At 40.1% G+C, this 10770-nt stretch overlaps 1 protein-coding gene across 1 annotated transcript in view; it reads right to left on the bottom strand.

Moving 5' to 3' along the window:
- The window catches only part of LOC140244701 (uncharacterized), a 245979-nt gene that overhangs the window by 80666 nt on the left and 154543 nt on the right, over positions 1-10770 (bottom strand). Inside the window, exons 14-16 of the mRNA XM_072324317.1 lie at positions 10626-10719; positions 6247-6366; positions 3670-3758 (exon numbers count right to left, since the gene is read on the bottom strand). Coding sequence (XP_072180418.1) covers positions 3670-3758; positions 6247-6366; positions 10626-10719 — 303 coding nt within the window. The remainder of the gene's footprint in view (positions 1-3669; positions 3759-6246; positions 6367-10625; positions 10720-10770) is intronic.

Raw genomic sequence — 10770 nt, forward strand, 5'->3', positions numbered from 1 at the left:
GTGCTTGGAAAACAAAAGATGGAGGGGGTGGGGTCAGTTCAACTTCCACACATTCTTGCAGACGATTACCTAAAGAACATAGCAAACTTGGGGGTGGGGGCAGCTTTGAGGACATATGGGGGCATGGAGTACATTCTACAACACTTGCAATCACCAAATAAACAATACACCTAACACCAACTTTACAGCTCCTCACTTCAGGTTCAAGATAAGATTTGTAAGATTCCATAATTTGGGGGTTTTGTCCCCCCCACACACACACAGGTAACTGTGCTCCTGGGGGTCTCCAAGTGTGACATACATGTAGTGCCCATTTGCACAAATACGTATTGTATAACTCTAGTGATAATACCTAAATCTAAATACTTTAAACTACATGTACACCTTTTCAAGGAGAAGATGAAAATGTGAAAATTGGGTCCTACTTTGGTCCCCAAAGCATATTCCCCGATCTGTTATGACCAAACTCTAAACTATAGATAGAGGAGCACTCAGAGAGTCAGAGTAGACCTCCACAAAGCAGCCATGATTAAAATATTGGCATTTCATAGGCAGTATCTTCAACACAAACACACAGGAATACGTAGGATCATCTACACAATATCTTTGGTGAAAATTTGATCATGCACTGTTGAGTCGACAGATTAAGCTAAATTCTATGTCCTTTATGACCCCTACAGTATGACTTTTGACCTCATTACCCCCAAACTGAATTATTTCTTTCTTACTTCATCATTAACACAACCTGCAAGTTTGGTGAAAATTTGATCATCTGTTCATGAGGTACTAAGAGATTAAGCTTATTTTATGCCCTTTATGACCCCTATGACCTTTGACCTCATGACTCCCAAAATGAAATCATTTCTTTCTTACTTTATTACAAACACACCCTGCAAGTTTGGTGAAAATCTGATCATCCTCTGTTGAGTTATTGGGAGATTACTTATTTTATGTCTCTACGACCCTTATGACATTAATCTTTGACTTTAATGACCCCCAAATTTAACTGTTTCTTTCTTACCTCATTATGAACACACCCTGTTCATCTGTTCTGGAGTTATCTTATGCACAACAGTTGACAGATTGACAGACAGACAAACATAATAGAACCGAAAACATAACCTCTGCTGGCAGTACATGTAGGTAAAAATAGATGGGATTACTGCATATACGTTGTACGCTCTGCACATGCCTATACCCGTGCACAATTAAGCACTGAAAATGTGACCCTGCTTGGCTTTCTGCATTTTGCCTGCCGGTTTATAAGATCACCTCCTTCCTTTTTACGTAGCAAACGGCCAGCGTACGGACCCGACTGCTGGCAACGAAATGCTTACATTTATATGTGATAGGAGAATTTGAGTGTGTGATGGTGAATAGACTGCTTTGCTCCATGGGCCACATCAGGGCATGATTCTTAGTTTTTCAACTTCTTGCTTCCCTCTCACATTTATAGAATATCTTGACAAAAACTCATAAGAAACAATAAGGCATACCTATAATTCATCTTGCAGAAAGTTTGTGTCTTGTAGGAGGTGTTTTACATGGCAGATTAGTACTTTAATGTACTGTAAGTTTAATTAAAGTCAAACGATCCTAACCCCTAACGGTACGTTATTTTGTAAACTCCTCCTCCAAACGGAATTTGTGCATGCAATTGCGCAATGCCAGACTGCTGTGCATATTGTATATCCATAAACATGTGGGACAATGCTGCCACTGAGACACGTGTGTGTGTGTGTGTGTGTGTGTGTGTGTGTGCGTGTGTGTGCGTGTGTGTGTGTGTGTATGCATCATACACAAACATTGTGACCGCGAGCTGCGATGATTGGAGGAGAGAGGCCAGAAACGTGTGGCTCTTTTGGCCTCTCTTCATGTGCATCCACATTGTGAGTGTGCGTCCATTCGGAAGCTTGCGTGGATCGGACAGCCATTTTGGGTCAGGTGATTTTGAGCCGCAGTATGTGTTCGCTGACCCATTGAGCCAGCGCTATTCTCATTCCGTATCACGACATTTGATACAGAATGGGGGGAGGCAGCGCGTTGCGTTCGTCTCTGTGCCACACAAACCCCTCACCACAATTGTAAGGCTTTAACCCTAAAAGGGCCGGGCTTTTTTGGCTATGCTCAGATGGATTCCGCCCCCCCCTGAGAAGAAATTTTGCATGCGTGAGACCCACGTCTTAATCTACAAGATTGTGTCATAAGATTTTTTGAAACAATCAATTTCTAATTTTAATTAATTAATTATGCAAATTAAGCTCAAGATCGTATTTTAGCCTAATTAAAAGCATTGAGAGTCTAATTTTTGATCTGTAAATCTGTTTTAGCATATTCAACAATTGTACATCACAAAAACTTCCAAAACTCATTTCAATTCTTATGTATTTTACTGTTTTCAGAATTTCTTATGTATTTCTCTGTTTGTCAACTTTTGTTTTTTCTTTGTTTTTTCATTGGAAATTGTCACTGTCCACTTTTCTACCATAATTAGCACAAAATTAATCAATGAAAGTGATTAATTCTAAAAATAATCAGGGTTTTATGACTTTCATGACACAGCACTATTTACCGTAGGAAATGTACACAAAATCACAAAATTGTGCCCGTTTTGGGGCGACATTCCGTTACGAAAATGGGCGTGGCTTCGCAAAAGTATGTGCGGACGTTACAAATTTGGTCTCAAAAGTTGCGCGAGACTTGAACAAACAAAGTCAAGAAGCCTCGCAACGAGGCCTTCTCGCGTTACAGAATTATAGCGCGAAACGTCGAGGGGGGCGGATTCCGCCCCCCACCCCTGGCGCTTTTAGGGTTAAGGCAAATTGTATTTCTGGGGTCTACAGCAATAACCCCCTAGGCAATAACCCTGGACCCTTCCCCTGGCCCTAATAATAATTCTAATCCTGAACCTAACCCTAACCCTACACCTAAACCTAACCCTAATCTTTACTCTAACCTTACCACTATTAAAGGTAGGGGATACCTTTTACAGACCTCCCAAAATGCAGCAGAACATTAAATATGAACCTCAGGGGACTTGATTAGGCCACTGCTGAGAAATTTGGAAGTCAACAGTTATCTACAATTTGAATAATGCACAACACTCAACTACTCAGTAGTTCTGTGTGTCAGCCACACTTAAGCCTTTTTGTTGCAGTCTTCTATATTTTTTATCTATAAACACAAATCTAAAAGTATAAGAGCTGATGTAATAACATATAGAGTGTGTGGCAAGAATGTATATAGAAATGTTTGTAAGTTTTGATGAACTTTCTTCACAAAATATACATGATGGACACACATGCAGTGCATGGGTCTGCAAAGGTAGCCTAGTAATGTACTGGAATTTACAGTGAGCCCCGAAAAAAATTCAATTCAAAATCTAACGGTCAATAAAAATGTACTAAATGTTACCTTCCACTTTCAATACTTTATGGGAGTTTCTAAAATGATACTCTCTTCAACATACCACTGTATTTATACAACTCTTCATTTAAGGCATGCAAATGGGATTCCCTACCTTTAAACCAGTATTTAGCCAGGGGGTAATTGCCCTCTGGGGGTAATTGCCCAGATACGGTATTTCTGGCATAAGACGGCAGAAAGTACATGTATCTCAACACATACAAGCAACTTCATTACTAGGATCAAGGTACCATCTCCCCTTACCTGTTGGGCAAATCTATCTTATTGATAAATCCCATCAGGAGCTCCTTAGCCTGCATACACCACTCATCCTCCTCTTGGTCCAGGCCAGTCTGACAGAGAGCAAAGACAGAAAATCCAAATTACAAAGCTAATATCTCAACTTAAAAGAAAACTGTACTGACATTTTCTAATTGTCTGATAATTCTAATCTACATTTTCTGATGCCTACTACTAGAAAGAGAGGATTGTAAAACCCAGGATAAGCCTGTAATGGTTTTTTGAACAAAATGAAAACGAGCAAGCCATGGAACGATCCACACAATTTGGCCTACGTCACAGGTGCTCTTGGTGCACAACTCCGACATTAGCAAGACGAACTACATAATGCCAATTTACTGATGAAATCTCACACGAAGTACTGCAAAAGCTGTTATTTAGTATAATTGCAATATGGAGCTATAATAAACATGTTAAACAATATATATTAATCTTTAAAAGCAATCTCTTCAACAGCTTTTTATTTAGATAAAACTTGTGGGGAAATTCCAGATATGCAAAATGAAATTAGCATCGTTATCCGAACGTGCTGCCCATAGAAGACTGTGTGTAAGTAACGTTACGCATTGATGATCATTCGAGCGATGGTTCGCCAGTTCAAACTATCTAACGTAGATGAGGGCTGAGTGAATCTAAATCCAAATGTAGATAGACTCTCTTCAACGGCACGCACGATTTACGCTTAGTGAGATGAAAACGGTACCCAGTACACATAGACTCTGAAATACTAGAACTAGAACTAGGACTACTGAGCAGTCAAGGAGTAGGTTCTACATGGCAGTCCAAGTTTTGATGAGTAGGCCCTACACTCACTCACGGTCGACATTGCAGCTGTAGGCCCTATGTGCACAGCGGTAATAAGGCACAGCGTAACGTTACATACCCCTGCTGCCAGAACTTGAAGAAAGTCCAGACGAAAGTCCAGACTCCAGATCTAGATCTGGACCCTTGTCCTGCAGGCACTGTTGTTCCTGTGCTGGATTTTTCAGGTAAGGTATCTGATTTATGGATTTCCGATGTTTTATAGTCGAGATAAATCTCATAGTGGTGTTATTTACACCAAGGACTAATGTTAGATCTAACAGTTTGTTTCAGTAGGCCTACTAGGACCCATATCTCGGAAGAGTGGCCTGACCACGTAGATTCTAACACAGTGTCGCCGCTTCGCGATCCCAGCGCTGGTGTAGGTATAGTGCTACTGCTAGCGTACTTCCGTATCCATGTAGATCAAGCTTGATGTAGATATCTCAAAATTCACCTTGCCAATGGCACCAAACTCACAGGAAATACTTTATGATTCATATCCAACAGCTCACGTTAATTGGAAACAAATCACATGTCGGGAAGCGTAAGTGTAGATGTTGACTTTCCTGTCGGCGTCGCTAAAAATAATATGCTCTACGACTAACACGAGTGATTGCGGCCAGGCCCTACCTACCTGCTGCGCACGCACAGACTGAAGTTAGCCATTTAATATCATGAGACAAATCTTTCAAGTAATCGGGGGCAATAAATAAATTTACAAATTATTTGTGGTAAGTTGAATGAAAAATGTAGTTCCTATATCACACAAGTCGCAAAAATCATTACACTTTTGAATTTAGTTCTCGCGTAAATACCACGTTCGCACAGTACCAGTCGGCTAACTTCAGTTCTAGATTGTGCATCTTGCGTTCGCCAAGATCTCTCGCAAAGAGTGAGTTTTTTTTGAGTGACAACTTGAAAGTCGACGTCAATATTGATACTTCCCGGTTACTGATTTCGTTCAAATATAAGAGAATACTTTGAAATATGCTATGAAGTATATCCTGTAATTTTGGTGCGATTTGGTTTAGTGAAATTTGAGATATCTACATGGATAGAACAGTACATAAGCGCCGCCTGCTAGCTAAATTAGGCCTAAGCGTCGTCTGCTACTCGATACGAATTAACGCACGCGTATGCAAGCACTTGTAATCAGTAATAGTGAGAGCACCTGTGACATCATAACATCCGGGCTCGTCAGCTCATTAGCATAATTCTCACCTAAAAAGTTCCATTTTTAACATTAAATTACGGACTTAATCGTTATGAAATTTTGATTCTGTTTGCACCGCTGGGTCTTTCAGAATTAAAAGAACAACATATAAAAAAATTAAAAACCGGTAAAATGCCCTTTTAAGAGGTCACAGTCATACAATTTCTAGTTGGACTACAGTGCATGTTTCTGTCGAACAACATTTCATCAAGTTACATTTTTAAAATGATGGATGTCTTTCCCCTCACTTTTGAAACAAATATGGAAATAAAAACTTATACATTGTATATCACATGCAAATCACCTAGCTATGATTTAGTGTCCATCAACATGCATTGCATTGTGGGCTGGGTTATCATCTCATCAATTTGCGTTCATTGCAACAAGCTGTGAGAAACAAGGACACAGATTACCAGTGTTCGAAAGCATGTAAAACCAAATAGCTGTGACTAACAGTAAAACACTGCAAGGTTGCTTCTTCTCCATTGACAACAGAAGTTTAGAAACGTAAGTGCCGTGGTTACCGGATGAATGATCTTTGTTGGAAAATGCTGCTGGATGAAGCGAGACAAAACTTCTCTGGCCACTGAAACAAAGTTGGGGAGGTTGGCTCCATTCCTTGTCATTTCCCAGTCAAGGCTGGCCTATAGTGAGAGGGACAATAGTATTCGTGTGGTTAAAACACACTCCTAACATTGCACAAACAGATATCGTGTAGTGTAACAAAAGTTGAGCAAGTAGGTAGATGTATGGTAAACCTTACACAAGTCAGTGGATATTAGTGTACTGTAACAAAAGTTGAGCAAGTAGGTATATGTATGGTAAACCTTACACAAGTCAGCGTAGTTTGAACAAGGATTATAAAATGGGTTAAAGAATGTAGCCAACCAGAAGTGCTGAAATGAGTCATGTGTGTGCTCTTTATCTTTTTTTACTAGCATGCAGAAAAGTGTGCAACAAAAGAGCATAACACAGTGTGTGTGTTGTGTGAAGGTTTGCATTGTGAAGTAAATGAGGGAGAGAGGTTTGCAGTATCAAACACCATGAGTACATAGTCATTGCTTTGCAGAAGAAGAGCCCAGAAAGAGCAGTGCTGAGGAGGGAAGCGACATAAGGAGTGTGTAACAAAGGCAAATAGTGACAATTCTTGGTATCACCAATACTTGGGTGCCATGTGGCAAGCAATGCTTTAGATGCATCATGGGATAACTCAGGGGACAAGCTTGCATTCGGTTTTTGCTGCATATTCACTCAAGTAATGTTCTGTCTTTATCCAGGGGAATTGAAAAAAAAAAAGATTTCTTTGCTTTTCATCACGGTTCATGACTGCAGGGCTTCAATGTGCTGGAATGAAACAAATCCATGATCAGCCTCAATATGGTAGGCACTGGTAATATTATATATATATATATTTTTTTAAATCTTCAATTAAATTCTTTACTTTACCGCGTAGCTGCAAATGTACATAGATGTCTGACCATGAGAATTATTGTCAGCAATTCTATTCAGATATACATGTGTACAGCAGGGCTGCCAACTCTCATGCAATTAGCACGAGACTCACACAATTCACCAAATTTCAACTGTCTCACTCTGACGAAAGAATTCTCATGCTGAACCCAAAAAGCAGAAAGTTAAAAAAAAGAGAGAAAGATTTCTTTGCTTTTCATCATGTGACCAGCACATTGAAGATTTGCAGTCATGAACCATGACTCCTAGTGACTGCAAATCAGTAAAATTTAGAAGTTTTAAACTCTTTTTTTTTTTTTAAAGCTTAATTCTGACCAAAGAAAATCAGACAAAAATTGTATTGAATCGCACAGGAACTGAGAAACGCGCAAGACAACAGGAAGCGACAATGCTCCTGAGGAATTTCACAGTGCATCTGTGACAGGGCTCTGCAGCATGCTCAAATGTTTTTTGCGCATTGGCGATATGAAAATTGAGGGGCAGCAGTGAGGTGGAAGTTTAAGTTGCACTAGTGGACAAAAGGAGACAGAGAGAATCATAAGGAATAGAATGAAATACAGCTAAAAGGTTTTTTTTTTTGGAAATCGGGAGGAGAAAGACGAGACAGAAAGGAGGGGGAAGAGGGGGGGGGGGAAGCTGACGGTTGGAAAATCATGGAGATAAGAGAGAGAAGTATAGTTTGACAAAACCAAGGGAGAGAAACAAAGCCGGTGAATGATGTGGACGATGGAATGCGGAATCAATAAATAAAAATATATAAATAAATAAAAAATAAACAGCGCGCTGTACAGTAATAGATGTGTGGAGCTGGAGTGTGAATTGATGTGATTGCTGTGCATGCACAGGCATACATTGTATGAATCTACTTGTATGTGGTGATACAGATGACGCATTCAAAATCCTAAATCTCCCATTCTTTTATGTAATTTATTGAATACATGTAACAATACTCATATCTATCAAAAATGTTTACAATGGACCATATCTGACAGTTTCACTGAATTTCAAACCAAGCATGGAAGAAAAGCAGATAATTTTGTCTAAAAAATATGCTGATCATGGGTTGGTTTCACTCCAGCAGCCGCAAATGTACCTGGATGTCTGACCATGAGAATTATTGCAGGCAATACTATTCAGATATACACATGTGTAGAGCAGGGCTGCCAACTCATGCAATTAGCACGAAACTCACACAATTCACCAAATTTCAACTGTCTCACTCTAATGAAAGAATTCTCATGCTGAACCAAAAAAACAGAAAGTAAAAAAAAAAAAAAAGAAATGTCCCAAAAATCTCTGATAATGTGAACATTCAATATGTCCAAGCCCAAACTTTCAACATTTTCCCACAGGCACACTCTCTCTACGCATATTTTGAAACCAAATTTACTGACATACATGTATGCACCAGAGTGCACCATTTCAAATGCAAAATTGTCAAAGCTCCCTCCAATGGAAAGGGGGGGTGGGGAGACACTCCCTTCTGCCCACACCATCCCCAACATCCCCCTCCACCACCGTCATTTCGATTTATCAGGTTTGGTTTGGAAGGGATTGCGAGATATAGGTTAATTTCCAGAGTTTCAATTTTTTGAAATTTGTTGTACAGTTTCAAGACACTTTCATTCATCGTCACAAACCATTTACACAGCCGACGTGTATAGCTATATCCCAATCCCTATGCTGTAAGTCGTAGGAGCCTATTATAGTCCATGCAAGCGAGTCATCGAGCAAATTCTCAAGCGAGTCCCATGAAACATGTACACAGACAGTAACTGTAAAGTGTAATGGCCAACACAAAGATTCTAGGACATGCCGTCACTTTGAGTTAACATTACAACATCCTAAATTTTCATGGTGAGGAGTTCTGTGGATTTCTTGAAGTTTGATATAATGTTGCCCCAGGCTGCTCGTTCCGCATACACAGCAGTAAATGAACGGACTCGTGTGTTTAAAGATAATATAAAGTTTTGATATTACCTCAAAAGTCCCCCTGAATTTCCTTGTCTTAGTTTGTGTTTCAGGTTAAAGTACCTTTCATATAACTAACACTGTGAGACTTACTTGCCCCAAAGTGCTCTCATGACTTAGTAATCATGCAATAATGGTTTCGTACCAGAGCCGCTGCCGTACGGCGGCAAGGTAGTACACGTATTGTACGAAACCATTATTGCATGATAACTGCGACCAGCAGCGTGCAGCCCTATACGCATACTGAGTAGCTAACTGCGACCAGCAGCCCCATACACATAGCTAAATGGGGCTTCGCATTGTAGCTTACAGGATCATTACAGATTTAGTATCGCGGGTAAATATCAACTTAAAATCCAAAAATTTCTTCAATTTGAAGACTTACCAGCTAAGTTGAAGTATTGAAAACAGGCTTCGGGCAACGTTTGGTTTTGCCAATAGTCCCTTTCTGTTCGAATTGATGACTGAATGTGACTCGGTCGAGAGGACCTTGGGAGAGCTACACTGAACTGACAGCCAGCGCATGCACACACAAACATCTTATCCGTTCATGGATTTGAAATTTGTTCGCATGTGATGTGTGCGTATGCGCTGGCCGTAGTAATCAGTGTATGTGGCTCTCCCAAGGTCCTCTCGACAGCAATCGAAAGAGAGAGTCCAGTGCAAAGATATGCACAACGACATACTGCACACGATAGCCGAAAGAGTCCAGTACGCAGAGAGTGCGTTCAATGTCCCGTGTAAAGATGACATAGCTTTTGCTGCACCCTACAATGTATCATCTTTAGTATCCCATTGTCTCTGCAAGCGAATAGCTGGGCGATTAAGAAAGCAGAAGTCAAGCGCAATCGCTAAATATATACACGATAAAAGTCTGCGCACGATAGCCGAAGAGTCTAGTTATGCAGAATTTGGTGAATATAAAAACGCTCGGCTCTTTCGTCACGCACATCATGCATTATGCATCTATCTGACGGCTTCGGAGGAGATAAACAATCGAGCGACACTGGAATAAAACTGGGAATACATAAGGCTGACCCCCTGCGTCGCCTTGGCGAATCACTGTATTAGATGTTAGTACCACCTGTATGATGGTATACATTCTATGTATGTATGTCTGTCGGTATGTGTGTTTGTGTATGTATGTACGTACTCTATTTACTCTTCTATTCAGCCATGAATGTATCAATCCATCAATCAGTTCTTTTTATCGACATGAAGTGTGTGGTCTCAAATAACTTTTTGCATACTGTATCTGCCACACATAACTTCTGACACAAGTACTGTATTTTGACCATCTGATCTGAAGTACAACAGTCATGTGTATGTACTCTACAGTGCTCAATGATTTCAGTATATTTATTAGGTCAAGTTGATCAAATTGTGTTTCAGGATTCATTTGTCAATAGACCATCATTTCATACCTACAGCTAATATGGTTATTCTGATCATCTTGGCTCACCTCTCCAGTGCTCTGTAGACCAATTACAACACACTTTCCTTCTGCCAGTGATGCCTGAGCCTCTTTCACAATGGTGGGAACTTTGACACCAAGACTGCAGGAACGATCACAAGTATTAATCAATGGTTACAAGAAGTCTGTATAT

Source organism: Diadema setosum, chromosome 21 (assembly GCF_964275005.1).
Source record: "Diadema setosum chromosome 21, eeDiaSeto1, whole genome shotgun sequence".
In the NCBI taxonomy this organism is placed as follows: Eukaryota; Metazoa; Echinodermata; class Echinoidea; order Diadematoida; family Diadematidae; genus Diadema; species Diadema setosum.